Raw genomic sequence first — 27,961 nt, forward strand, 5'->3', positions numbered from 1 at the left:
TTTATGTTTAAAAGCATAAGTACTTTTACTGACTCAGACAATCATACAACCAGCCACCAGGAGTGAGACTAGGTGGTATCTATTCGAATGGCTAAATGTAACACATGTTGGTTATAGTTCTTCATAGATGGCAGAATATCCCTAAAGATGTTGTTTGGGAAGCTAGGGATATGGCCCAATCTGTAAACTACTTGCTATTCAAGCATGAGATCATTAATTCAATCCCCAGAATACATATAAAATAGCTAAATGCAGTGGCCTACTCACGTAATCAGGCAGATCCCTGGAGCTTGCTGGTCAGCCAGTCTAGCTGAATCTATGAGACTAATGTTCTGGTGAGACACCCTACCCTACAAAACAAGTTGAACATCCGTCTATCCTGAGGAATACCACCTGAAGTTGACCTCTGGTGTCCATATGTGCTTAAACATGAAAACATGTACACAAAGATAATGTTAGGATTTTATGCAGTAATTCAGTTTGCCCCATATGTGCAAGGTGAGTGTGCCATCATGAGATAGATGAAACAGGGTACACAGCCATATGCCCACTGTCTGTCTGCCATATCCACTTCCTGTGTGTCTTCACATCTGCACAGATCTCTGACACCAGTGCTTGCTAGGAATAGTGTTAACCTGACACAGATGCATTTCAGACACTAGGAATGAAAGGAAATGCAGCATCATTGTGCCAGCACTTCTGCACCATCTCAGCCAGGCCGGAACCTCTCCAGGCTCAGCATTTTACTGGAAGGTTTTATGGGTCTCAGCTGAGGGTGTCTGGTACAGCAGAGCAAGAATACAGAGGGACCTGCTGTAAGTGAGCAGGGCATCTGGAGGAATCCAGACTTGGGCTTCCCACGCTTCCCCCTCCTGCCCAGCCCCCAAACAGGGTTTCACAGAGCTGGCTTTTTGACCAAGCAGCAGGCCGCATAGGTACATGGGTGTGTTTCTGCCCAAGAAAGCCTCTTGCAACTTCAGTCCATGGTTTGCTGCCATAGCAGCTGACAGAGCCCCTGGTTCCAGAAGGCGGGAGGTGCTTCCTATGGATCTGTGCTGTTTACTCCAGCAGTCAGGGAGCTGCACAGTGGGCACACCCCTAGTGCCAGCCAGGGCAGCCCTACAATATGCAGCTCCACTGTGCTGCCTGTGCCTAGCTCGCTGCCTGCTTCCCCGTTGCTTTCTGGTGTGGTCTACACTAACACTCTGTTCGTTGTTTCAGCTTGAGTCCTAGCTACATCGACCTGACTGAGTGTCCCTACATGTGGCCCTACTGCTCCCAGCCCATCTACTATGGAGGAATGCCAACAATCGTTAATGTCACCATCCTCAATGGCATGGGAGTCACAGGAAGAATTGTGGATAAGGTGAAACTCCTCTGTGTGACATGGCCCAGACTTTTGTACCTTAGTTATCCCTCCTGAAATTTAGAAAGGGCTGAGCTGGGTGTGGTGCTGCACACCTTTAGTCCCAGCACTTGGGAGGCAGGGGCAGGCAAATGTCTAAGTTTGAGGATAGCCTGGTCTACATAGCAAGTTCTAGGACAGCCAGTGCTACCTAGTGAGACCCTGTCTCCGAAAAGGGGGAGGGGGTGCTGCTTTCACCTGCTTACGCTTCAGAGAGTTGGTGGGCAGCTCTTTCTCATACAGAAAGTCATACCTGCTCCTATACAGGAAAGTCAGGGCCTCAATTTATTCTCTGGCTTTGACTCCTGAATGGCAGAGCGCATTTTAGTTTTCATAGCCACTGACTGATGAAAATGACTTTGTTCCTTAGTGAACATGAACAGGCCCTCATGTTTAGGCCTTTCTATCACTCAGTGATAAGGGATAGAGGGGAAAGCATAGAAAACTGACTTCCCCCTCCAGTACCCAGCTGTTGTTTAAAACATATTCTTTACCGGATCTTAGTGCAACAGGATGTCAGGTTTGTTGTTGTGTGGTGGGCAAAAATTTAGTTTAGTTTTTCCACTGTAAGCATGTGAAAATACACCAGTGTATTGTCAGTGTGTGTCAGCATGATGGGGTGTTAGGTTATCATTTGGTCACTGTGTGCTCTTGCTTGAACAGTTGTGTGGCTTTTCTGTGTAAATATTTTGCTATTATACACAGTTTTCTTTTCTAGTTATTTCTGGTGTGTGGTCCCTAGATGAGACTCTTGAGTCAGGGTGTGGATGTATTGCAGTTGTTGATGCAGACACCAAATCTCTCCAGGAGAGCTGTGTCCACCAGACTGCTGCTGCTGTTGTTGATTGGTGCCTGTACCATGCCTACACTGGATGACACAGCTTTCTCAGTTTTATATTTCATGATGCTCTCTTCAGTTGTCAGTGTGTTGTTAGTAGTCACACGACTACATCAACATTGCATTCAAGAACATTTCTGTCACCCCTAAAAACACTACACCAATCAGCATTTACTCTGTCCTTGTGTCGTTGTCCATCCCCCCCACCCCACGCCCCACCCCACGTCCCTGTGGCCATAAATCTGCCCCTTTTCTTTTTCTTTTTCATTTTTGTATTTGAGATACATTTTGTATTTGTCTCTGTGTGTAGCCCTTGCTGCCCTAGAACTGCTATATAGACCAGGCTGGCCTCAAGCTCACAGAGATCCGCCTCTAATTCCCAAATGCTAGGATTGAAGGCATGCACTACCATACCTGGCTCAGTCTGCTTTTCATCTCTTGGTTTGTCTGCTCTGAACAGTCCATACTATAGGACTCTCTCTGTGTGTGTGTGTGTGTGTGTGTGTGTGTGTGTGTGTGTGTGTGTGTGTTGCTATGACTGGCTTTTCTCATTGAAATCTTCTCAAGGTTCCTCATGCATCATTCAGTGATTTACTCCTTTTTATGACTGAGTGATACTCCAGAGTATGGATGTTGCCACTTTTTTTTCTTAAGTGTGTGTGTGTGGTGGGGAGGGGGAGTTTTTTAGAGGTAGGTGCTCTGGTTAGTGAAGACTATAAAAGAACTGTATGGGTTGGGTACCTCTGCTTGTGTTTACTAATTATCTATCGTCCCTCAGTGCCAATTCCCTTTGTGTTTCCTTCCCAGTTTTTACTGGAGTTGGAGGTTTGTTTCCCTGCTGCTCTTACAGTGTCTGTATCTTGGAAAGATAGCTGTTGCTATGGGTTTGTTTTTGTTGTTGTTGTTGTTGTTGTTGTTTTTGAGACAGGGTTTTTCTGTTGTAGTTTTGGTGCCTGTCCTGGATCTCGCTCTGTAGACCAGGCTGGCCTTGAACTCACAGAGATCCTCCTGCCTCTGCCTCCAGTGCTGGGATTAAAGGCGTGTACCACCACCGCCTGGCTGTTGCTATGGTTTTTATAGTGTTCCCCCTGCTATGCCACTCCCAGTTTTCTTGTTCTTTGATATGACTTACTGTGGTTGTTTTATTAAACCTCACTTCTTCTATAAAAGTTTTGCACTTTGATATAGTTGAACTTTTGTGATTATTTTCTCTTGTTTGAAAAATTATAACCCCCTACAGGGGTATGATAAAGTCAGTTTATGTTTACACTAATTCTTGTTTATATGATTAAACATTAAGTGTCTTCATCAGTTAGTGTTTGTTGCATAAGAGATGGATGGAAGTTAATTTTTTTTTTTTTCTCAGTTGCCAACCAGTAGCTCCAAGAGTAGCTATTAACTGGGATTTGTGGTGGTGTGTCCTACAGGAGCTTCTTTTCCAGAACTTCATTTATTTATTTATTTTTTAGCTATGCTGAGTCACTTAGGCAGCTGCCCTGGCTCTGTAAGCTTTGTGGCTTGTGAGGAGTCAGTGACTTAGGTCTGTATGGTTGCTAGATGATCTCTCCTTGCCTCCCTCTCCTCTGGCTCGTGGTGGGGTGTACGTGTTACACAGCAGGGCAGTACCTACAGCCAGTGCACAGCACTTCCTCCAGGTGCCCCTCACTAGCTGCAGGACTTGGTTGGTGACAGCTGGCCTCTGTGACACTTAAAGTCATGTGGCTCTCTGAGGACAAGTCTGAGGGTCTGTGCTTGTGTTACTTCTCTTCATCTGATGCACGTTCTTAGAGAACTCTTGACAAGTGCACCCCATTTCCTAAAGAATGGTGGAGTTTGATAACCCGGTAGAACATCCACAGCAGTGGTGTTGTGGACTACTGACAACATGTTTGTGTCCAAGACTCCATTCCAGTGCACTGAAATAGTCCTCGACAGCCAGGCTAGCTCAGTTGCACTCCACACAGCTCACTTCACCCTTGGCCTGCTTTCTTTTTCCTGCAGCCTGAGTGGCGGCCCTATTTACCACAGAATGGAGACAACATTGAAGTAGCCTTCTCCTACTCCTCGGTGTTATGGCCTTGGTCAGGCTACCTGGCCATCTCCATTTCTGTGACCAAGAAGGCAGCTTCCTGGGAAGGCATCGCGCAGGGCCACATCATGATCACGGTGGCTTCCCCAGCAGAGATGGAAGTAAGGGTACACCAGGAAGTAGCTTGTTTTTCTTTACCCTTCACCAGCTCCTGCCAGGAGAGGGAGATGTGGGGGGCAGCCTCAGTGCCAAGGGTCTCCATTTAGTAGACCACGAGGTTGACTGGCTTAGCCTCATAGGCCATGAACCATGGCCCAGGCCTCCAAAGCAGCTCTGTTTAACCCAGTCTGTGCTTCCTGCTCTGCTGTTGTCTCAGCAGACAGGACCTTCTTGGGCCTAATTTCAAGCTCAAAATTAGTGCATCTGAAATTAGTCTCCCAAGAAGCAAATATAGGGTTGGTCTTCTTGCTCTAGTGGCTTTTAGGGAACAAAGTGCCTGAATTTAAGTCAGTTCTTGAGTTTGAACAAAATTATTTGTAACATATGAACATAAGTTATTGTCATATATTCTTATATTTAAGTTATATGGATTAGATTGGTAAATAGAAACAAGCTTTGTGAGCACAGTATGGTACTGTTGTATGTAAAAATCTCCTGAGTTTGAGATTTTTTTTTTTTGGAGCATTGGTGTTTTGCCTGCATGTATGTCCTTGTGAGGGTGTTGGGTCCCCTGAAACTGAGGTTACAGACAGCTGTGAGCTGCCATGTGGGTGTTAGCAATTGAACCCAGGTCCTCTGGAAGGGCAACCAGTGCTCTAACCACTGAGCCATCTCTCCAGCCTCCTGAGTTTGAGATCTGATCTCAAAAACAAAAGAAAGAGGAAAAAGAAAAAGATGTTTTAAAACCTGAACTAAGAGTTTTTCAGAGAGTGCATTTCAAGTTTCTGTTTTATCCATTTTCTTTTTTAGTCAAAAAATGGTGCTGAGCATACTTCCACAGTGAAGCTTCCCATTAAGGTGAAGATCATTCCCACCCCTCCTCGGAGCAAGAGAGTCCTCTGGGACCAGTATCACAACCTCCGCTACCCTCCAGGCTACTTCCCCAGGGACAACTTGCGGATGAAGAATGATCCTTTAGACTGGTAAGCAGCAGCTTTGCCTGCATCCTGTCACCCTAGGGCTGTGTCCTTGCTCATGTCACTCTTGGGGCTGTGTTGTGAAGACAACCACTTCTCTAAACAACACTTGAGTAGCAGAAACTGACGTCATGCTCTGTTGTCATATTTCCCAGTCCACCACTGAGTCAACTGGCAGTCTGGTCAGTCCCACTGTCAGGCTCTGTCCTCCTGTCCTCCCGTGTGTGGCCTTCCATTGACTGTGGCTGAGGCCTGGGTCTTGTCCCTGTCCTCTGGACAAGTCTTGGTTCTGTTCTTATTGCTTCTCTGCATTCCATCTGTCTTATGTCAGCCACCATGATCACCTGAAAGAAGGCCCTCTCCACAGCTTGCTTCCGCCTGTCCATCTACTGCCTGGGGCTCCATTTGAAAGTGTGGGACAAGGTTTCTATGTGTAGTCCTGGCTGTCCTGAAATTTGTAGACCAGGCTGGCCTCGAACTCAAAGACCTGGCTCTGCCTCCTGAGTGCCGGGATTAAAGGTGTGTGCCACCACACCCTGCCTGACCAAAATTCTTACAGGGTTGGATTTGTCTTTTTTTTTTTTTTTTTTTTTAACTTTTATATGTGTGGATGTTTTATCTGTATGTATGTCTGTGCACCACTTACGTGCCTGTTACCTGCAGAGGTCAGAAAAGGACATCACATCCCCTGGGAGTGGTTGTGCATTGCCATGTGGGTGCTGGAAATTGAACCTCTGTAAGAACAGCCAATTTAACCACGGAGCTATCTCTCTAGCTCCAGATTTGCCTTTGAAAGTAAAATTTTCCTGAAAGGGAGGGTGGTGGGTCCAAATCAGACAAGTGATAGGAATAGGGGAAACTGACATCAGGGCCTGCACAGGAACCTGTCAAGTGGGCATGGCTGAGGAGATGGGCTCTGGGTTTTTCTGCCAGCATTTAAACAGTTAATCTAGCTGTTCAGGGAAATTGAGCATGTTTGGAAAGGAAAGCAAGCCAAGGTGATAGGGAATCATGTGCTTAACCTGCACAGAGTGCACCAGTCTGTGTGTCCCTGTGGGGATTGTTCCATGCAGGTGTCTACTAACAAGTTAGTGTGTACCTCTAAGCTACTGCTCAGGACATCTTAAGCCTTGTCCCTGCATCATTTTCTCATCTGCACATGCCATGCACTCTCTCGTTACCACTTTAGCTTGTCTAACCCAAAGGATGCCATCCTGGAAAGACTGGCTCCTGGGCTCCACTCCTGGGATCAGCTCTGGCCTCCTGTGGTAACCAGTTCAGAGTAGTCATCTGACGCTGTGGTTGTTGCTTTTCAGGAATGGTGACCATGTCCACACCAACTTCAGGGACATGTACCAGCATCTGCGCAGCATGGGCTACTTCGTGGAGGTGCTTGGTGCCCCATTTACATGCTTTGACGCCACACAGTATGGTGAGCAGCTGGCCAGGTCTTTCAGCCCACATCACATATATGTGTTGAGTGTTGCCACAGTGTTCACTGATGGCCTGATAAAGGGAGCCCAGGATAGTCTCTGTGACCAAGTGGAGGTGGAGAACGAGGCTTTCCATGATGTTTGTGATCACTAGGTAGTGATAGTTGGAATTCTCAGTTGAGTACGGAACTGGTTGTGAACAGAGATTTGTAGCCTTTTTTTTGTAACTATTTTTTTACTATTTTTACTACATTTATTTTGTGAGGACAGCTTGGAGGAATCCGTTTTCTCCTTTTTATGGATCCTGGGGATTGAACTCAGGTTTGGTGGAAGTGAGCCACCTCACTGGCCCAGTCTTTTTTTTTTTTTTTTTTTTTTTTAATTAATGCTATCACTGCACATTACTCTTTCCTAAAGTAATGAAAAATCTTTACATTGAGCACAGATGAAAACCAAGAGTACAGTTAGCCGGTCCTCGTGGCTTGCTGGCCCCGGCTGTGTGTCTCACCTCCCTCTGTAGTGGGGCAGGGTGGCACCAACCAGACTCCTAGGGAGGACACCAGTGAATTGTCTTCTGCCACTCTGACGTGACAGTTCTCAAACTGCAGCGCTTCTTCCAACAGGCACCTTGCTTATGGTGGACAGTGAAGAAGAGTACTTCCCTGAGGAGATCACCAAGCTGAGGAGGGACGTGGACAATGGCCTTTCCCTTGTCGTCTTCAGTGACTGGTACAATACTTCGGTCATGAGGAAAGTGAAGTTTTACGACGAGAACACGAGGTACAGTTGTAGTCGGCATTTGCATAGCAGGATGGCTTTGGGGTTAGAGTCCCCAGCAAGCTCTTGGGCGACTGTGTTAACTTGGGGTGGTCTTTCTAGGTAGCGGGTGTGGGTGGAGAAAGCTCTTGTCTGTGTGTCAGAAAGCTCCTTGTGGAGAGATGGAGGTTTCCCGACTCAGTGCTAATTAGGGGGTCATTGTCTTGGCTTGCTGAGCCCAGATACCTGTGCTTTGGTTTCTGTTCCATGCTGTTCTGTCCTGCATCCTTCAGACTGAACATAAGAAAATTGACCCACCACGGAAGTGTTACTCAGAGAACCGTGTAGTGAGCTGCCGAGTGCTAGAATGCTATAAATGCTGTGCTGTGTTACGGAGTTTCTTTGGCATGTCTATCCTCCTTTCTCACTTCTCCTTCTCTGGTTCTGGCTAAGTCTAGACTAGGCCTGTCTGGGTTGCATGCCAGAGAAGCTCTGATTTTAATTTCATGAAAGAAAGCTTGAATGTGTTCTATACATTTGCTGGGGCAGTAGGTTTTATATGTTTCTCAAACCAGACAGTTTGTTTCAGTTGACACTTTTGTGTATGTGTGGACTGGATGGTGACAGAAGACACCATGTTTTGTCAAGGAAAGAGGAAGTGTATGGGAGGATTCTAATTCTTGCCTTCTCTGTGCCCGCTGCCACTTTTACAGGCAGTGGTGGATGCCAGATACTGGAGGAGCCAACATCCCAGCTCTGAATGAGCTGCTGTCTGTGTGGAACATGGGGTTCAGTGACGGCCTTTATGAAGGGGAGTTTGCCCTGGCAAACCATGACAGTAAGGCTTTGTGTCTGTGTGTAGAGGCATGCAGTTGGCAGAAGGGTGAGGGTTTGAGCTCCATGCTTTTAAAGGAGAGATGGCATTCATAAATGAGCTGTAGTGTGGAAAGACATAATCAGTGTCTTCAAAAAGCACATTTAGGGCTGGGACCGTAGGTCAGTGGTCACTTGTCTTGTATGTGCAAGGATCTAGGTTCAGTCCCTATCAGATCTGGGCATGTTGCTCAGTTGATAGAGTGCTTACCTGGCTTGCACAAAGCCCTGGGTTCCATCCTCACTGCCACATGAACTGGGCATGGTGGCTTATGCCTGTAAATCCCAGCACTTGGGAGCCAAGAGCGTGAGACAGGTGTTTGAAGTCACTCTGGGATATATAACAAAACCCTGTTTCTAACAAGCAAAAAAAAAAAAACCTTTAAAAATAAATATAAGTGATGTAGAACATGTCTAAAATGCATGATGGGTCAGTGAGTCGAGTGTTGGGCATTTCTGCTCCCTTAATGGTGAGCAACTGTTTTCCAGTGTATTATGCGTCGGGGTGCAGCATCGCCAAGTTTCCAGAAGATGGTGTCGTGATCACACAGACTTTCAAGGACCAAGGTAAAGAAAGGGTATTGTTCACAGGCCTCTAGTGTCCTTTATCTCCCTCTCCCTCTCCCAGAGATTCACTCTTCTTGACGTGTCTGGTTCAGTGGTGTTCGGTGCATCCTTGTGTGCACCTCACAGCCCACTTCCGCATGCTTTGTGGGGCATTAGGAATGCCACAAGTAGTCCGGGCCTTCCCTTCCCTCTGCTCTGCTTCCTGCCAAAACTCACTGTAGTAGTGTTTGTATACTGTGACATGGACTCTGGGGGATTCCAAAGTAAGCGAAACAGACTCTTGCTGATAGTTTGAATGTGTGTGTGTAGTCTGCAGAGGAAATGGGGTTTCTACAGGACAGAGCTCAACATTGTCTTGGTCACAGTCTAAGGGTTGTTCTTCTGTGATTGGTGCACAGCTATAGCATAGTCTTGTTGGCTTTGAGAGTTCTTAGCTTGATGAAGATTCAGGTTAGAAACACTATCTTCTGCTGGGCAGAGGTAGCACATGCCTTTAATCTCAGCACTCAGGAGGCAGTGGCAGGTGGATGGATCTCTGTGAGTTGGAGGACAGCCTGATCTACAAATCGAGTTCCAGGATAGCCAGGGCTACACGGAAACCTTGTCTCGAAACCCAGCCCCACCCCACCCCCCAAAAAACAAAAACCCAACAACTAAACAAAACGAAACAAAAAACACTATCTTCCCTTCTAGGGGGCATTGCTGTTTATCTGTGTTTACTCACAGCAGACATTCCTCAAGTCTGGGCCAGGCCCCTAGTGTGGGTAACAGTCTGCTGAGTACATACAACCCACCTGCTGGGACAAACCAGGCTGCATCTAGTTTTCAAAGTTAGGTTCGGGACAGTAGGACAGGACCACAGGATGTTCTTCCTATGGCTGTCACTCCAGAGCTGGGATTCTGAGCTGTAAGACATGTCTCAACTGTGCTAAGTGCCAGGAGACTGACATGCCTTATGTGACAGATTGTAAATATGTGTTGGTGGGGCCATTCCCTCCTAAAAACTGATGTCCTGTCTTCAGAGTGACCAGCCACACCACCGTCAAGATGGCTGTTTTTCTGTAACTGAGAGACAGTTTTATCAGTTGAAAATATGATACAGTGTTTCAACTGTTTGTGGCCACGTTAAGCACCAGATTTTATCTTCTCAGCCCCTTGGCCTAGCTCATTATAAGTTAGTGCTTTCTAAATGCTGCTCTCACAGGCTTGCTGCTTCTGGGGTTAAGAGTTGTGGCCTCCTAGCTTGTTTGCTGCCTCCTATAGTTCAGTATTTTGGAAAAGGAGGTAGCAAAGTAGATTTAATAATGTATACTTTATTTTGTGTTTTAGCATAGTCTAAAAAGTCAACTGCTTGGTGTTAAATTGGATAGTCTTTGGATATAAAAGGTAGTACGTTGATGGTACATGTCATGTTAGCAGAAAAGGCCTTATTGTCAAAGCTGAGCAAGGTGACACAGGCTTGTCATCCTAACTACTGATACAGTTGAGGCAGGAGAATCACAAGCTTGATGCCTGCTTGGGTGACTTAGCAGGACACCCCATCAGATCAAAAGTTAGAAAGAAAAGGGGTGAGGTGTAGTTCAGTGGTAGAGTGCTTACCTAGCCTTAGGTTCATGCCCCAGTATCACCAAAATAGGAAAACGGGGCAAGCAAAGGGGAAAAAAATAACAAAATTCTTAGGTAGCTTGGGGCTAAATGGAAGTGCATCCATGGCCATCTGGGTCTGTCCTGTTAAATTTCACTCCACAGAGGTGAGGCATGTAACAGCTGGCTATAGGCACAGTCACAAATTCTGATGGTGTCTGGCACCTAGTAGGGTAAACTTAAGTTTATGTAGCATAAACTCAATGTGGCTACGCTGTTGGCAGCTGCCCAGGGCACTGGTACTTTTTATATCTTGATTCATTAAACATTTTCATGTGCTGTCTGCTTGGCAGGTCAGAGGTGCTGTTGCTAAGGTGTGTGCTTCATCAAGTCTTACGTCTGGATGGCACATGGAAGGACACACATTTTAAAAGTTAGCTGCATTTGTGGACACTAGTTTTGTGAGAGCTGGATTTTGTTAAAACTAAAATTAATAATGCTTAAAATACTGCTTCCCTGTTCTGAAGATTTGCACTGTCTTGATTGAATGTTGTGTTTTGCTGGTTTTGTGTCAGGTAGGTCAAATCTCAGGCCAAGTGGCGACTAGAAAATGAGTCATCCCTCAGAGACCTCTCTCCGCTGTTGTTGTTCACTGCAGGATTGGAGGTCTTAAAGCAAGAGACCGCAGTTGTTGAAAATGTTCCCATTTTGGGGCTCTATCAGATTCCAGCTGAGGGTGGAGGCCGGATCGTGTTGTATGGAGACTCCAATTGCTTGGATGACAGTCATAGACAGAAGGGTAAGGAAAGAACACACAGGAGGGCTGGGGCTGCAGCTCAGTGGTAGAGCACTTGCTTCGGATGTACAAGGCCCTGAGTTCAAACCCAGCATGGCCGTAAAAGAGAAGAAGAAGCACATAGGCTTAATGATTTGGGTACATGGTCCTCTTTTCTTTTTCTCTGGAGAGGTGCTGGCCAGAGCTGGAGAAATAAACAGGTACTTGCCCACAGGAGCCAGGCATGTGCCTACCAGGTATTTGGATTGCTGGGATATTTCTGCAGATACCTGAAGGCTAACACATGGCTACAAAAACCTGTACAGACCTCAGTACTCGCCTCTGTTTTCCCATCTCATGGGCATGAGTCACTGTTACCTGTTAGTAGAGTCCCTTAACCTAAGTGACCCACGTTCTGCCCTTCTCAGGCTTCCTGCTAGGTTGTGTAACCTCCTATGTGTTTCTTTGGTCTGGCCTCTCTTCCCAGCCATGCATGTGTCTTGGAGGCCTTGCTTGTTGCTCTCCCTTAAGACTTGAGAGTTTGGGGTGCTGAGAGCGTTTACCAGTGAGGGGCCACTGTTACTTTCTCGAGGACAGGAAGCAAGAAGGCAGAGTTAGTTCTCCTTTGCAGCCTGTCTTTTGTATCCTCCAAGTATGCTGCTCATGTGCTTGGATGTGGACTTCATTTTCTTCCTTTAAGGAAGGAACAGTGGCAGCGCTGCAGGTCTTGATCTGGGAAGATGCTGGTAAACCAGGCTCGTCTTGGACTCTGCTCTACCTCAGGGTGCTCAGACAGTGGGGCCATAGGCACATGCCAGATGCCGCACCTTTCCCCAATGTCCAGTTGATGTTGACTGGATTTCAGTGGCTTATGTAAATCCTTAGACGATGATTGGTTTTTTTTTTAAACCAGAAGTAAGGTTTAAAGTCACAGCAGATAGGAGATTAATGTTTTATTTCCACAGAAATTCTCTTTAGGATCTGAGCTTTCCTGTTAAGAGTCTTTATTAAAATTTTAAGTGCCTAAAGGGACTGTCTGTGCCTGTACCTTTCAGATGGCAGCTCTTTGGGTCCTTGGGGGCTTTTGGCACTTGGCCAGAAGTGCATGCTCTTTCTAGAGTAGAGTACTTAACAGCCTTTCCCACTCATGAAGCTGCTGTGGTCCAGATAGGTGTTAATGGGACTTGGGCTGGGTAAATAGGGGGGAGGAGGGAGGGAGTGGACAGAGAGAAACCAGGTCTGGGATGGGAGCATCTGCAGCCTCCTTAGGAGGGGGCTTTGTGCAGCTCTGAGTGGTAGTTTCTTGTATTCTCAGACTTGGATTCTGAGATGTCCAGAAAAGAATTGACCATGTTGGTTAGGACCACTGACTCAAATAATAGACCCTCTCCTCTAATCTTAAACTCGCCTTCCCATGTCTGCTCCCTCATAGTTAAAACCGATTTCCTGTTCCCAGGATGACTTCAGGTCCTTAGCAGCAGCTCATGTCCTTGGGGCCCCTTTTGTGGAGGCTGTTCTTTTTTCAGTGGGTGTCACATGGTCTTGCCATCTCTGAATGAACACTGTTCTGTCTTTGCCCATGAGCTATCTGGAGCTGTGTGACACTCAGGCAGGTGGTCCTAACCAGTCACAGTGGGGCTGAGGTGCCCAGGGCCCTGAGAAATAGAGTAAATTCCACCTACAGTCAGCTGGTACTGGAGCAGACTATCCTGGGTGGGCTGGAACCCTGCCTATGGAACATGCATTCTTCTCAAGAGTAGGAGAGTCTGGTGAGGGTATCAGCTTCACATTGACCTAAACTTCTGACTTCTGAACCTCCATTTCCCCCTCTTCATGGGAGCTAGTGTTCTTCAATTCTCCTGGAGGGATTCATTTTTACAAATTGGATCCTAAGTAGTGTGCCTGTTGACTCTGCAGACTGCTTTTGGCTTCTGGATGCGCTCCTTCAGTACACATCATATGGCGTGACCCCTCCCAGCCTCAGCCATTCAGGGAACCGGCAGCGCCCACCCAGCGGAGCTGGCTTGGCTCCTCCTGAAAGGATGGAAGGTGAGTGTCTCTCACAGTGCCTCAGCAGGGACTTGAACCAGCTCAGTGCTGCATCAAGACAGTACTACTTGCTAGTGCAGGGACCCGCCCTTCAGTGAGAGTGGTGAGTTTTTCTCAGGGTTTGCTGGTAGCACAGCTGTGGACTCATCCACCTGTTCCCAGGATGGATAGGAATTATGGGCCCTGTATGTAGGTGCTCTCCTGGAGTCCAGCATCCTTTAAAATATTTTTGTATATGAGAGAAATGTGCAAGTGCCTGGTGAGGCTAAAAGAAGGCATTGGAACCTCATAGAGCTGGAGTTACAGGTAGTTATAAGCTGCCCAACATAGGTGATGGGACTGAACTGTTACCTGCAAGACAGCAACACTCTTAGCCACTGAGCCATCTCTATCCCCAAGGCCCAGCATCTGCCAGTGGGCACAGGTGCCAGGCTGGGTACTTTGTAAGGATTAGCTTCTGAATGCTTTTTGTAAAAAGAGCTAGTGTTCTTGTGTACGGGTGAAGAGACAGGAGGGAGAGAGGTTAGCAGCTGCCTCGGGTCACTCGGCCATGTGAGCTGAGCCTACAGCTCTCTGCTCCAGGGTCTGTGTGGATTGGTGCTCGTGTACTCACAGAACCTAATGTTCTCTTCCTTGCAGTGCTGTCCGCAGAAGGATGTGAGCCACAGATGTCGTTTAGAATTGTATAGTAGCAGCCAGCCATGGTGTTGTATGCCTGTAATCCCAGCACTTAGGTGATTATGGGAAGAGACTAAATGGAGGCCAGACTGCTGGCCTGTTGATAGTGACCCCATCTCAAAATAAAGAAAGCCAAGTCTGAGGAAAAAGAAATCCCAACAGCTACATTAAAATATAAGGAGGGCTGGGGAGATGGCTCAGTTGACAGAGTGTTTGCCAGATAGCATGAGAACTTCAGTTTGGATCCTCCCTCAGCAGCCTCATGAACACTGAGTGCGTAGAGCATGTCTGTAACCCCAGCTCGGGTGAGCTAAGACACTGGCCAGCCAGTCCAGCAGAATCTGTGAGTTCCAGGTTCCATGAGAGTAATAATAGAGTAAGGACGACATCCAACGTTGATCTCTGGTCTCCACACACACACACATGTGTATACTCCACATACATACAAAGTAGAAAAGATAAAATTCATTTTAATAATACATTTCAGTCTGCTGCTTTAAAAGTTACTTGGATGTGTGACACCTATTTCATTTGCCCAGTAGCAGTGTGTAGCTTAGCTGGTGGCTGCAATGTAGGGTGGCACAGATTTAAGAAATGTAAAACCAGCCAGGCGGTGGTGGCGCACGCCTTTAATCCCAGCACTTGGGAGGCAGAGACAGGCGGATCTCTGTGAGTTTGAGGCCAGCCTGGTCTACAGAGTGAGATCCAGGAAAGGCGCAAAACTACATAGAGAAACCCTGTCTCAGAAAAAAAAAAAGAAAGAAAGAAAAGAAATGTAAAACCTAGAAATGTAATTGGTTTGTTTACTTTGCCAGAGAATTAAGTATTCCAGAAGAGAGGTTTTTCTGTGGCACTGCCCTTGGTGGCCTTGTATGTGTGATTGATAGTCTCACTTCCAGTGAGACCCTGATGAAGGGGATCAGGCTTCCTGTCAGGTGCGGTCTTGAAGCACGTGGGGGAGTGGACAGAATACAGCCGTTGGCAGAAAGCCACCTTTTCTCTCCTGTGTTTTATAATGGTGATCACCTTTTCTGTCCTTACTGCTGCTAACCTCAGGAAACCACCTTCATCGGTACTCCAAGGTTCTTGAGGCCCACTTGGGAGACCCGAAACCTCGGCCTCTTCCAGCCTGTCCACACTTGTCATGGGCCAAGCCACAGCCTTTGAATGAGACTGCGCCCAGGTCAGTGTCTGCCTGTGCTTTCCTCCTGATCCCCAGGGCCTTTGACCCATTCCTTTTTTATAGGAGAGAATGCAGTTTTGCTGACATCATTGTGAATAATCCAATCTAGCTTGTCATTTTCTGACAGTTGTGGAAATGAGAAACCCCAAATTGATCTTTAGAGACGTACTTTGGTGGTGTCCTGCAGTCCAGTGCTTTGAGAAGGCAGCTGCGGTCCAGCCAAGTGCTGTCTTGAGCAGAAGCTCAGCTCAGGCTGCAGCGGGGGTTCGAGGGCTGTCGTTTGCAGCTGTGCTCCCTGTCCAAACGTTGTATGTGGAGTGCAGATGGTTCTCTCTCCTGCAGCCAGCACTGAAGCCGCTTCTGGGAGGTGTGGCTTCTGCTATGGTAGCCCAGCCAGAAGTGCCTGCCATGTAGGCTGTGGCTTTTGTCCAGAGGTGCTGCACTCGTGTGTGGCCTTGTGTGGCTCTGCCCCTCTGTCTCTCACCTGACATTTTCATCTGCCTCATTCTCTTCAGTTTCTCAGCCCTGAGTGACCACTCTGGTTTCTCTCCAGCCAGGCCATCTCACCAGCTTGCACCTTCAACTTCCTCTCTGGCATCTTGCCTAAGCAGGACAAGATGGAGCAAAGTTACCTGGGCCTGGTGTCCCAGAGCTAGCTGGCAGACATACCCTTGCAGGGCAGGTGTGTGCTTCTCTCAACCCTTCCTGGCATAGGCTTCCTTTAAAACAATCTCTCACCTCCCTCCTCCTCTCCTTTTGTGGTTGCCATTATGCTTGGTTCAGTGATGGACAGATGTGGCCTAGCCAAGGGTAGGATCCCCACCCATTCTGTGAGAAGGAGACAGCCTGGCCTGTTACTATCACCTGCATACTTCACTGCTCCACAAGTGCAGGTCCTCAGTGTTCTGCTCAAGGACCATGTCTTAAAATAGCTGTCACAGAAAGCAAGGAAGTTGACACCATGGAGATGGCTTAGTAAAGTACTTGCCATGCACTGAGTTTAATCCCTAGAGCCCCGTGTTTAAAAAAAGAAGGAATGAAAGGAAAAAGGTGGGCACAGCAGCATGCACCTGTAACCCCAGTGCTGAGGAGTGGGACAGAAGAATGTCTGCGGTTCACTGGCCAGCCAGTCTAGTTGAAGCAGCAAGCCCAGAGACCTTTTGTCTTAAATAAATAGGGAGGGAGGAATGCACCACTGTTGGCCTCTATGTTCCAGTGGCCCAGGCACACGTGTGCACTTGCCCACAGAAAGTTACATATATCACTTGGCCTTTAGCAGCAGTGTTCTTCTGGAACCTTTAATTGAAGAGTGCTTTTCCATTTCATTCACCTTGCATCATTTAAAACTTGTAATATATTTCCATATTTGAATCCTTATTTATTTAGAACCTTCTGTTATCTTAGCATTCAAACCAGACTTTATATTCTAGACATGATCTGCAGTGCCTGCTTGAGGAGCAGCCGTGATAGCTGGAGTGCCAGAAGCCCAGTTCTCCCCAATTTCCACTGAAGGCTCTGAGAATAGATAACAGCACCCTTGGTATCTGGCTGGCCACATCAGATAATCCCTCCCTCTCTGAGTCCATCCAGGGTGCTGATAATGCTCAGCTCCTGGAATTTAACTGTGACTTGCTCTCAGCAATCCCTCTCCTTACCACACCACTGAGCTGCTCTCTTATCTCACATGTCACATCTTGAGGGAAGTTATTCTCAGTCTTCAGAGACTTAGATCGGGATATATTCTGAATCTCTAGAAGATTCTGTGTCTGTGTTAGACAGCTGCAGATTGCCATCAGCTATGCTAAGGGCAAGTTCCCATCTCTGTGAGGTGAGGCTTTTTCCCAGGTCTTGGCTGGGCTTCAGGTGTCCTTAGGTGTCACTGCTGTGGGAACATTGACTCAAGGCAGACCCTCCATCACGTCAGTGTGCTGTGAGACTCCAGTGGTAACATGAGTGCTCTTATGTCAGTGCCCCACTAGAAAGTCCAGTCAGCCCCCAGGAAGCTCCAGGACGTAGGACACTGTTAGAATGTCCACTTAGCAACACACTTGGAAAGCTTAAGACGCCATGGGTCCCATGTCTTTGTCAGTTAATTTTTCAGACAGATTGACCCTGAGCAGTAGCGTTAAGTCACACCAAACAGGCTGGGCTGCAGTTGTGGGAGCTGGCCAAGCTGTGCTCGGCCAGGAGCCACTGGTGGTCTATCCCCAGCCCTCTCCATGACAAGCTTCACACCTGGCTGCAGCCGCTGGGACTGGTTGCCTATGCCTTTCTTCAGCTACAGTAAAGAAGACACAGGTCAGCAACTTAGGTGGACTGACACAGGAAGATTAGGAATTCTTCATTTCAGATACCTTCCTTCTGTTAGTGTCCTTGGCTCTCCCCAAGGTGTCGACAGGCTGCGCATTGCTGTTCAGAGTGCGTCAGCCACTGTGATCTTCAGCTCTAATTGCATTGGCCTAACCGAGTTCCTCAGACCTGAAGAGGAAACAGATGAGCAGTGCCTTACTCCCACCTGAGTGCCCACAGTTTCAGCACACGTTTTGGTGGTTGTCACCCCAGGCAGGCAGGTGTTTCCTGCTCACCTGTTCTTCAGTTCTTGATTATTTGCAAATCTGTTCTATACTCACTGCAGTTGCTGGTCTGAGTCCACCAGGCTGGTTTGTCTGGTACCATTTCCCGAGGGTGGTTGTTGTGGAGTTCCTCCACTGCATTTCTTTGCATCCAGAAAGCAAGCTGTGGTTACTTGGAGCCTCAAAAAAAAAAAAAAAAAAAAAAGAAAGAAAGAAAGAAAGAAAAGAAAAGAAAAAAAAGACCTTCCATGACACCTTAGCCTCTGCTCTTTCCAGAGCTCCAGCGTGGACTGTCCTCTTGCCTTGCCTGGCAGTATTGCCAGTGTTGAACAGAAAAGGGCTTGGGAGGCTGTGTTATAAGTCCCCGGGAGAGCGCTTCCTCAGGCCCTGATCTCAGGGCAGGGATCTGATTCTGCCTTTCTCAGACCTGGAAGCAGGCACTTGCTCTGGCTGCTCTGTTCCAGTCAGGCGATCCAAGGTGGAGGGTCTCACGCTGTCCAGTCTGTTGCTTCCGGTGTGTTGTGTATCAGCTAAGTGTCCAGGTGAGGACAGATACTTACCTTTTTTTTGTTTTAATCTATTCCCGGAAGTAATCTTTGGAAACATCAGAAGCTGCTCTCAATTGACCTGGACAAAGTAGTGTTACCCAACTTTCGATCGAATCGCCCTCAAGTGAGACCTTTGTCCCCTGGAGAAAGTGGTGCCTGGGACATTCCTGGAGGTGAGGCCTCAAAGGCATCTTTCTGGGCTAGATCCTGCTGTGGGTTTCCAGGTGTTTCCCCTCGCCAGAGGGGAGAGCCAGGCCTTCCTGCATTCCTAGGCATTCTGGGAGCTGTGGTGGTCCTGGCTGCCTTTGTAGTACAAATTGGCAAAGCTAAGAGGTCTAGAGATGAAGATGCCATTTCTCTTAGAAAATTCTATATACACATTTTAATTAAAACATGTTTATTTTTATGTGTGAGTGTTTGCCTATATGTATGTATGTGTACCACAGTGTGCCTGGTGCCCTTGAGAGTCAGACACCCTCTTCAGATCCTCCAGACTAGAATTACAGGTTGATGGTTGTGAGCCACCATGTGGTTCTGGGAAGCCTAGAGCAACAAGTACACTTACCCACTGAGCCCTCTCTCCAGCTCCTCTGTACAGATTTTAAATGGCAGTATTTAGTGTGTTTGCTACATGGTGCACTAAGTTATCCAACAGTAATCTGGGTACTCTTTGCTGAAGTTCTGTAAGCAGGTGTGTACTGTGGGCTCCTGGAAACAACTTTTCTCTATGGGGTTTCTCTGTTCTGCTGGCCCCTGGGGTCCAGGGTCCTCCGCAGCCTGTCTTGACAGCTGGACTGTCGCTTGCCTGAGCTGTCCCAGGTTCCTTTGGCCTGAACAGACTTCTTATTCCAGGTTCCCATGTTTTACCTGGGAGAGTTGGTCCCAGGTCCCTCCAGCTGAGTGTGTGTGGTCCCTTTATTCTGGAAACTCCTATGGCCTCCTCAGGGATTTATAGCTCCCAAGGGAGGGTTTCTCTGGATTTCAGGAATTGGCTGGGAAAAGGTATCCCAGCCATTGGAGGCTAACTGGAAACTTCATGAGGTGAAGCCGGGATCCTGAGGTGGAGGTCATAGGGTGTGCTGATGGTGGTCAGCTCTGGAGCCCTTGGTCCTGAGGTGGAGGTCATAGGGTGTGCTGATGGTAGTCAGCTCTGGAGCCCTTGGTCCTGAGGTGGAGGTCATAGGGTGTGCTGATGGTGGTCAGCTCTGGAGCCCTTGGTCCTGAGGTGGAGGTCATAGGGTGTGCTGCTGGTGGTCAGCTCTGGAGCCCTTGATCCTGAGGTGGAGGTCATAGGGTGTGCTGCTGGTGGTCAGCTCTGGAGCCCTTGGTCCTGAGGTGGAGGTCATAGGGTGTGCTGATGGTGGTCAGCTCTGGAGCCCTTGGTCCTGAGGTGGAGGTCATAGGGTGTGCTGATGGTGGTCAGCTCTGGAGCCCTTGGTCCTGAGGTGGAGGTCATAGGGTGTGCTGCTGGTGGTCAGCTCTGGAGCCCTTGATCCTGAGGTGGAGGTCATAGGGTGTGCTGATGGTGGTCAGCTCTGGAGCCCTTGGTCCTGAGGTGGAGGTCATAGGGTGTGCTGATGGTGGTCAGCTCTGGAGCCCTTGATCCTGAGGTGGAGGTCATAGGGTGTGCTGATGGTGGTCAGCTCTGGAGCCCTTGACATCGCTTCGTTACAGAGTCATTGCCTTTTCATCTGAGGCTTCTCTGATGGCCCTTCCAGGAGAACTGCCCCCTGGGGAACATGACCAGCAGGCCTCTAGTACCTCCCTGCCTTGCTTAGTTTTCCTCAGCTAGTAGGACTCCAGCACTGTCCTCTTCTTCTCTAGATTGAGACTAGTGTGTCTTCTATTGATCTTTGGGAAACTCTGGGCCCTGCTGATGTAGGCTGGCTGTGATAGGATTGAGGCCTGCCTGCCCACCCACAAGCCAGGAGGTTAAACGGTCTGAGATACCACTCCCCCATACACATAGGGATGCTTGGGATCAGCTGATAAATACAAGCTCCGTGACTCTCACCAACACTGTGGTTAGCAGCCTGGGCTCCTTAACTCTGGCTCAGAAGTGATGTCTGCCCTACCAGCTCAGCTAATAGAGTCAGCATTTGGTCTCTGATGAACTGATTCTCAGAAAGGCTGTAGCTGTAGTTTTGTGGCACCATTGACCAATGACTGTCCTCTTGCAGGGATCATGCCTGGCCGCTACAACCAAGAGGTGGGCCAGACCATCCCTGTCTTTGCCTTCCTTGGAGCCATGGTGGCCCTGGCCTTCTTTGTGGTACAGATCAGCAAAGCCAAAAGCCGGCCAAAGCGGAGGAGGCCCAGAGCAAAGCGGCCACAGCTTGCCCAGCAGACCCACCCACCAAGGACCCCGTCAGTGTGATCATCACAGTGGCCAGCCACAGACGCCAACAAGCCTTGGACCGCTCTGATGGCCACACAGGGCATCAGAAGAGCATCCTGGGAGGTGCCTTTTCAAGGAACCCCATCTCCAGCTTGCGGCTGGGTTAGTGTGTTCTCCCCAGGCATCTCTGAGGTACATCCTGAAGTACCTCACTGCTAGGCTCTGACAGGAGGTGCTCAGTAACTCAGCCTACTGTGGCATCAGGCCCAGTGACAGTGCACCAAAGACACAGAGCCTGGAAGGGCTGTCGGGACACACTTTCTACATGAAGCTTACAACCCTGACCAAGCAAAGACATGCTTGTTCCAGGCTATTTTCTATATTTATTGTGGGGAGAGTCACTTTAAAGACTTGTGCTGTTTGGAAGCAAACCTGTTGTTTTGTCTGTCAATTGAGTGCAGTTTTCTGCAGTGACATCCTAAGGAGTCAGATTCCGTGACCTTTTTGATGAGAGGACAGACTGAACTGAAGGGAACATGCACAGATCTGGGAAGTGCAGGCCTTTGCTTTATTTTTATAAGTATCAACTGCCATCATGTTTTGTAATTTGGGGTCTTGATTTCACCATTGTTGGTGAAGGAAATTTTCAATAAATATGCATAACCTTACAAAGCTGGAACGTGTTGTGTACCAGACCCCTGCCACCTTCCCATTCTCACTGTCAACCCTGAGAGGGCTCTGGCTTAGCTGGTTCACACACTGTAAAAAATGTCCATGTCGGGCTATGCTCCCGTGAGCTCCAGTGTTCTCACTAGGTAATGTGGCCAGTGCCATTTGACTCTTAACTCCAGAACATTCCTGTCACTCCCAAAGAAAGCTTAGGCCTGTTAGCAGTCTTCCCCCCAGTCCTGCAGCTAGCCTGCTTTCTGTAACTTGCCTGTTGTGGTATTTTCTATCATGAATTCACACCTTGTGGTCCTTTGCTGCTTTCTTTCTGTTGGCGTCTTGTCTTCAAGCTTCACTCGTGGTGTACGTGTCAGGGACATTCCTTTTCATGGCTGAATACTACTCTGCTGTGGCTAGACCACTTTCCAGTTGCTACGGACAGTGTCATTCATGTGCTGGTGAGCGAGCATGTTTGTATTTCTCTTGGGAGTCTTCCTAGGAGTGACGCCATCATGCTTTTGGAGAAACTGTCCAATTTTCCAAAGTGTGCAGTATTTGACACATTTGCCGGGGGTGTGAATCCTGTCTTCTTTGTGCCCTGGCCCGTGCTTATCTCTACTGTTTTGGTCACAGTGCTGCTGTGGCATCCCTGTGGTTTCTCTGTGTATTCCTGGAGACTGAGCTGGACTGGCCATTTGCACATCTTCCTTGGAGAAATGCTGTTTCTAGCCTGTGCTTGGTTTTTAATGGGTCCTTTGAATCTTGGTTACTGACTTGTGAACTTTCTTTACATGTCCAGGTAGGAGTTCCTTATCAGACTTGAAGTGGCCTTTCACTTTCTTGATGGTGTGTCCTTTAAAGCGTGAACATTGTTAATTTTGGTCAGACTTGGGCTTCTTCCTTCAATTGCTTCTTTAAGCATGCTGAGTCCCAGCTTCCCATAGGATCCCTGTACACCATGGCTGAGGGCAGCTGCCTGGAGACCTGTGGCTGTGACCAGGGCTGCTGTGGGTCGTGGGCAGAAGGAAGTCTGGGGAGAGAAGAGCAGGACTAGCTGGGTATCTTGCCCTGGGCAGATCTGCGAGTCGCTCCTAACCGTAGCTGCTCTCATGGCTGCTCTTGGGTCTGGGAGGTATTACTAAGGCCCATGAAGTGCTGGATCCCTGTTTGAGGTACTTCACGATGTCACAAGCAGCCCTGGCTCTATCAGCACACAGTGGACCCTGTGTCTGCATGTAACTCCTGCTTGCCCAAGGAAAAGTGGTTAATGTGGGGCCTCTTGTCACTCTCAAGGGTATGGACTCACTAATCATCCCTCAGCTCAGAGGACCTCTGGGATGAGTATTCCACAGAGCACAGGAATGAGAAGGGCCAGGACTGAGGCAGCAGAGCAGGTCGGCCCAGGCAATCCGGCCCCATCTTAGGGAGCATAGGTTTCAAGGTGACGAGCCTAAAGTGTGGAATATAAAATCCTCCTGTTCAGATCCCATCTCTGCCGCTTGTCATGACTGCAGGTAAGGTCTCTGGGCTTTGGTTCATGTGTGAAACCCGGCCAGTGTCACCTCCTACACACTGACGTGAAGGGGAGCTGCTGTGGGCATGGGCCTAGCACAGCTCCGATGACAGCATGTGGCTGTGGGATGGACTGCTCCTGCCTGTGCATAGCTGTTGCCAGCAAGCTTGGCACAGAACCAACCAGGTTGCTGGTTGTGGGCAAACTTCACCTTGTAGATTGTTCCCAACACTGGCTCTCTTGCTGGGTCTCTAGGCGTTTTAATACCTCAAGCCCAGCCCTTCCAGCTCCAGAGTGCTCTTAGAACCCATGCTTGTTCTCTGTGTGTGGGATGCCCATATCCAGGGCTTTACACATTCACGTTTGTCCGTACTGGGCCCATGCAAAAACGAGAACTTGGGTACCTCCAAAAGCTGACCCTGGTCCACATCAGCTGCACAGGACCTGCCAAGCCTTCACCCCTGGGCACCAGTTAAAGCGGGCAGCCTGCTGAGGCTGCTTACAGCCTGCAGTATTTTGCTGTCCTCAGGTTGGGCTGGGTTGGCCTGAGCAAGGAAGCCCACTGAGGTGAGGGAGATGAGGCCTTTAGTCTGCCGAGCCACACATTGCAGGAGGTTGTCCATTTTCCCTGTGTGGACTAAGTAAGGGTTTCCAAAGAAGTTCCTAATTTTTACCCCTCAGATAACCCCCTTAGTGCATACTAGTAGAAGGTTGGTTTCTTTCACTGGTGCCTAGAAGGCACAGAAGAGTGGCCTGAAAACTCAAGTTCCAGGGTCTTGCCCCCGGTGTACTAATCCACCTGGAAGGGTCTGAGGCAGTAGTGACAGTGAGACCCTGCAGCTCCATTCCTAGAGGTGCCCAGAAGCGGCTGAATCAAAGCTATAGGAGATGTGCTATAGGAGATGTGCAGCCAAGAGGCAGAGTCTCTGTAGATGGCAGACTAGCCTTGAAGGACACTCTGCCTCATGCTACCTCGTGATAAACCTTAAACACACATAGTGAGAAAAGACAGATAGGAAAAGCGGCATCGCCTGTGACTGCCTTGGCATGAAATGGCCAGAACCGACAAATCCATGGAGACAAAGCAGATTAGTGTTGCCAGGGCTGGGGGAGAAAGGGACTGGGTCGAGGAGAGGTGATTATCGGTAATGGTTGCAGAGTGCTAGGAATGTCCCTAAGCCCCTGAGGTGCACTCAGCGTGAGTTATGTTAATTCTGTCGCCCTTCCTCTCACAGGCTCACACCTACCTCCCCAGGGGATCTTGTGACTGGGCCAGCCCCAGGAAGCATCTAGCTGGGGCACTGGGAAAGGATCTCTGGTCCTACAGACCTGAGGAGTAGCATTGGTCTGTGATCAGGCTGTGGTGGACACAGGCTGTGGGCTTGGCAAAGGCTCCAGTTCTATACCCTATGCCCTGCCCCAGCTGTGCCCTACCCCATTTGTGCCCTGCCCCAGGTCTCTTGGTTGCCCAGCCTTCCCGTTTCTTCCTGAACACATGGTTGGCAAGACGGAGGTAAACCTGGAAGTGAATTCTAAGACTTTCTTGCACCTCCAGAGTCCAATCTCTTCTCCCCCTTTTGAGACAGGACTCCTGATTATACTTGCAGAAGCAGCCCTGTTATCAGGGGAGGAGACAAGAGGACCCAGGAGGATTGTATCCACAGACCCAGCCCTTGCCCAGGAGCCTGCGGCCTCTGCTCTCAGGTTTCTCAAGGATCGGGGTGGCAAATGAGCTGGTCAGGTGCCTGCAAACAACTATGTGTTCCCTAATGTTGGCTCCGGAGATTGGAAGCTCCCAAGTGGTCTCGTTTGGTCGAGTGGCAGAGATACCAGGAATGCTCCTAGAGGACGGTCTCCTGCCTCTCTCACCTCCAGGCGATACTACACATCTTGGCCTGTTCTTGTCTCCCAAGCTCACCACTCCTGGCCCTTCAGTTCTTACTGACCTCTGACCACTCCTGCACTCTTACAAGGACACCTGTTGCAAGATTGTTGATAAAGAGACACAAAACTGCCTGTGTACCCTGACTAGGACACCAAGGGCTTGTTGAACCAGTGAGCTCATTGGGGTTTGTTGCAGGAGCGTAGGTGACTCTAAAACGCCTACCCTAGCATAGGTGCTGAGCCCCAAAGGTCCCAGTCAGCCCTCCCCGCCTCTCCTCTGCCCCTGCAGGAAGCAAGTAGCTAGGATCTCAGATGAGGGACCTGAGGCCCCATCTAAGTGAATTTCAGTAGGCCTGCCTCCATGAGGGTCCCCTACAGTGGTTACATCACTTGGCTGCTCCAGGCTCACCTCTCCATCTCAAGGGTCTTCATCTGTGGAACCCTCCTGCCATGTGCGGTCACATCATAAGGACTGAGAGTTAGGATGGAGCCGTTTCTGTGCCCTCATCAGCCAGCCACACCGCTTTCCAGACCCCTAAGGTGTCATGTGGTTACCTAAGAGGCCTACGGGGCCCTGTCATGGATGCTGAGCCCTAGCTCTGCTGTACCAGCATTCACTGGGCTGCCTCTGCAGGCTGTGGGGCCCCAGGAGGCCCCACCCACTCAGCATGGTGGCATTCCCCCTTTGCAACACATCAGGCTTTCCTGGGCAGCTGTTAGGAGTCCTGTGTCAAACCAGTGTAGCCTGGGGTGCTGATGGACTGGCGCTGGCAGCTTCTAGAAGCTCCCTTTGGGGCTGAGGTTAAAAAGAAAACCCGTAGGCAGTGTCACGTGACCTGCGCTCCTGCTTCAGCACTAACTGCTGACAATATTCTCTTCCTTGCTTGTCATGAACGACTCCAGACAGGAAGCACTGCTTTCGCAGGTGGTCAAGCCAGAGACCCAGTGCCAGTAACATGGCCATGCCCACCAGCTGCCCCACATGGTCCAGAACTTTAGGCTTCTGATGAGAGCCCTTGTCATGCACTGTGGGGGAAGGAAGTCCCTGATGGGCAGGTGTGCAGCCAGCAGGAGAATGAAGGGAGAAGGCATGGATGCTCCAGAGCAGTGCCCTGCCAGCCCCCACCTGCAGGATCCCCAGGGTGCCTGTGCTCACCTCCTTGCCTATCTTCTGCTCAGTGCCGCCCACCCTCCCCTGGCTGCAGATGGAGCTCTCCAGGGTGCCCCCTCCACAGCTTGGGAAAGGTCACACAGCCTTGGAGGCCGGCAAGGGAGTGGATATCAAAGCCCCAAAGAATTAAGAGATCATGGAATTTTACAGCCTAGTGGCCAATTTCTAAGTCATGCACACTAATGGGCAGCTAATGAAGGATTCTGGGCAGAGACAGGAGCATGCCCTGAGCCCCTGAGCCTGATTAAGGAGTACAAAGCTTTAGCTGCTGACCTTTTTCCTTAGGAGGCTGGGGCAGGGGTGTGTGTGGGTGGGCTGTTGAGCTTCCTGGTTCCTGGAAGGTGTGGTATGGCACCGGTCACCTGTATGCTACTGGGCGTGGCCCGTCTCCCTGCCCGCCTGGACTCCTGCCCTGATCCCACTGCCTACTCCCCTATAGCATCCACCTTCACCTTCCCCAGATTTAACAGCCCCGCTCTAGTGAGGAGGACATGGAGTTGAAAGGCTTTATCCAGTTCGGCATAACCACTGAACACCAGACCCCAGGCCAGCAAGTGAACCAGGCCATAGCCATGAGAACAGAAGGAGCACCCCCCAGATCCTGCTGAGGGAGGGTGGCCCTTCCACATGCTGTCCTCAGACCTGAATCTCCAGAATGACAGCTAAACCCCTAATGTTTCAAGCCACCAAGCTTGTGGCATTTGGTTACAGCTGCCCCAGGAGCTTTCACTGGGGGAGACCTAGTGACTTTCCTATTCTTTTTGGAGTCCCTTCCATCCTCCGTCTGTCTGTCCGTCCTTCTTCCTTTAGTACTTCCTGTGTGCTGACTCTTGTCAACACAGGGCAGGGGGCCAGTGGAATCACAGCCTTCCCAGGCAGTCACGCTGAGATGCTGTCAGGCATTTAGTGAGCGCCAGCTGTGTGGAGCCTGAAGGAGGTCACCAAGTCAGGGTTGAGATACTAGAAACACAGGAGGAAACAGCACTTTGGGGCCGTCCCTGACAGATAGGCTGATTGGATGGGGTGGGGCCCTGGGCAGAGAAGATGTCTGATGGAAAGCATTTCTCAGCAGGGTCCATCAGCGAAACAGTAGTAGACAGGCAGGTAGGTTCTCAGGCCCCACCCAGGGCTCACTGAGGCAGAAATGCCAGGGATGGACTGGCCACTTGTATGCAGGAGCCCCCCAAGGGATTCCCAAGAAATGAGTGGGGGCCAGGCTTCCAAGAACAAGCCGATGAAATGCCTGGCTTGATCTTGACATCTTAGTGTGTCTTCCAGAGCAGGGGTTGTCTTCTGCCAGCTTAGTAGCCGCGCATAGGTTCAGAGCTTCGAAGGTTGCCTTCCCCTCAGTGTAGCTCCCTCCTGGAGCTCATCAGGAATCAAGAACATCGGGCTTCCCCACAGTGGAGGCAATCAGTCTGCCTTTCAGCAAGGTACATCTGAGGCACAGGGTTAGTCTGAGAAGCGCCCACTACTGGCGTTGTAAGAGGCAGGGAGAGGACCTACCAGGGGTGCTTAGGGACCCTTCCACAGATGGGCCTCAATGAGACATACTGCCAACCAGTGACACTGAGTGATGGTGATGGACAGCCCAGCGCCTTCCACAACCCTCCCCCAGACTAGAGGGAGGCCTTGAGGGGCTGCTGAGGGCAGAGGCTTTGAAGAAACTGACCCCCAGCCTGCAGTGGGTGGGATCGACTTCTGGGTGCCTGGCCCTGATGGATTCCAGCTGGGCTCTGTCCTGTAAGCTGCTGACAAAGCCACACCCCAGGGAGGGGCCTCTGCGGGTCACAAGAATTAGGACATCCTGCCGAGGTCCATTGCAAGCTTCTGGGACAGGTGGTCTTGGTCTGGTCTCTCTGTCCTTCAGACTTGGATCCTTAACCCAACATATGCCCTCTAGGGTCCCCTTAATGAACAGCTCAAGAGCCCATCCCTGCGAAGGTAGACTCTCCTTCCACC

At 49.4% G+C, this 27,961-nt stretch overlaps 1 protein-coding gene across 2 annotated transcripts in view; it reads left to right on the forward strand.

The window, feature by feature from the left end:
* Positions 1-21,437, forward strand: part of Mbtps1 (membrane bound transcription factor peptidase, site 1) — a 44,885-nt gene extending 23,448 nt beyond the window's left edge. Inside the window, exons 11-22 of one of the 2 annotated variants that reach the window (XM_059263932.1) lie at positions 1,222-1,366; positions 4,245-4,433; positions 5,242-5,414; positions 6,725-6,840; positions 7,465-7,621; positions 8,311-8,435; positions 8,960-9,037; positions 11,280-11,420; positions 13,314-13,445; positions 15,180-15,306; positions 18,470-18,600; positions 20,608-21,437. In XM_059263932.1, the coding sequence (XP_059119915.1) occupies positions 1,222-1,366; positions 4,245-4,433; positions 5,242-5,414; positions 6,725-6,840; positions 7,465-7,621; positions 8,311-8,435; positions 8,960-9,037; positions 11,280-11,420; positions 13,314-13,445; positions 15,180-15,306; positions 18,470-18,600; positions 20,608-20,804 (1,711 nt within the window). In that variant the 3' untranslated portion in view covers positions 20,805-21,437. The remainder of the gene's footprint in view (positions 1-1,221; positions 1,367-4,244; positions 4,434-5,241; positions 5,415-6,724; positions 6,841-7,464; positions 7,622-8,310; positions 8,436-8,959; positions 9,038-11,279; positions 11,421-13,313; positions 13,446-15,179; positions 15,307-18,469; positions 18,601-20,607) is intronic. The other variant, XM_059263933.1, reaches the window with a different exon arrangement.
* The last annotated feature ends 6,524 nt before the right edge of the window (positions 21,438-27,961 follow it).

The sequence above is a fragment of the Peromyscus eremicus genome, chromosome 5 (assembly GCF_949786415.1).
Source record: "Peromyscus eremicus chromosome 5, PerEre_H2_v1, whole genome shotgun sequence".
In the NCBI taxonomy this organism is placed as follows: Eukaryota; Metazoa; Chordata; class Mammalia; order Rodentia; family Cricetidae; genus Peromyscus; species Peromyscus eremicus.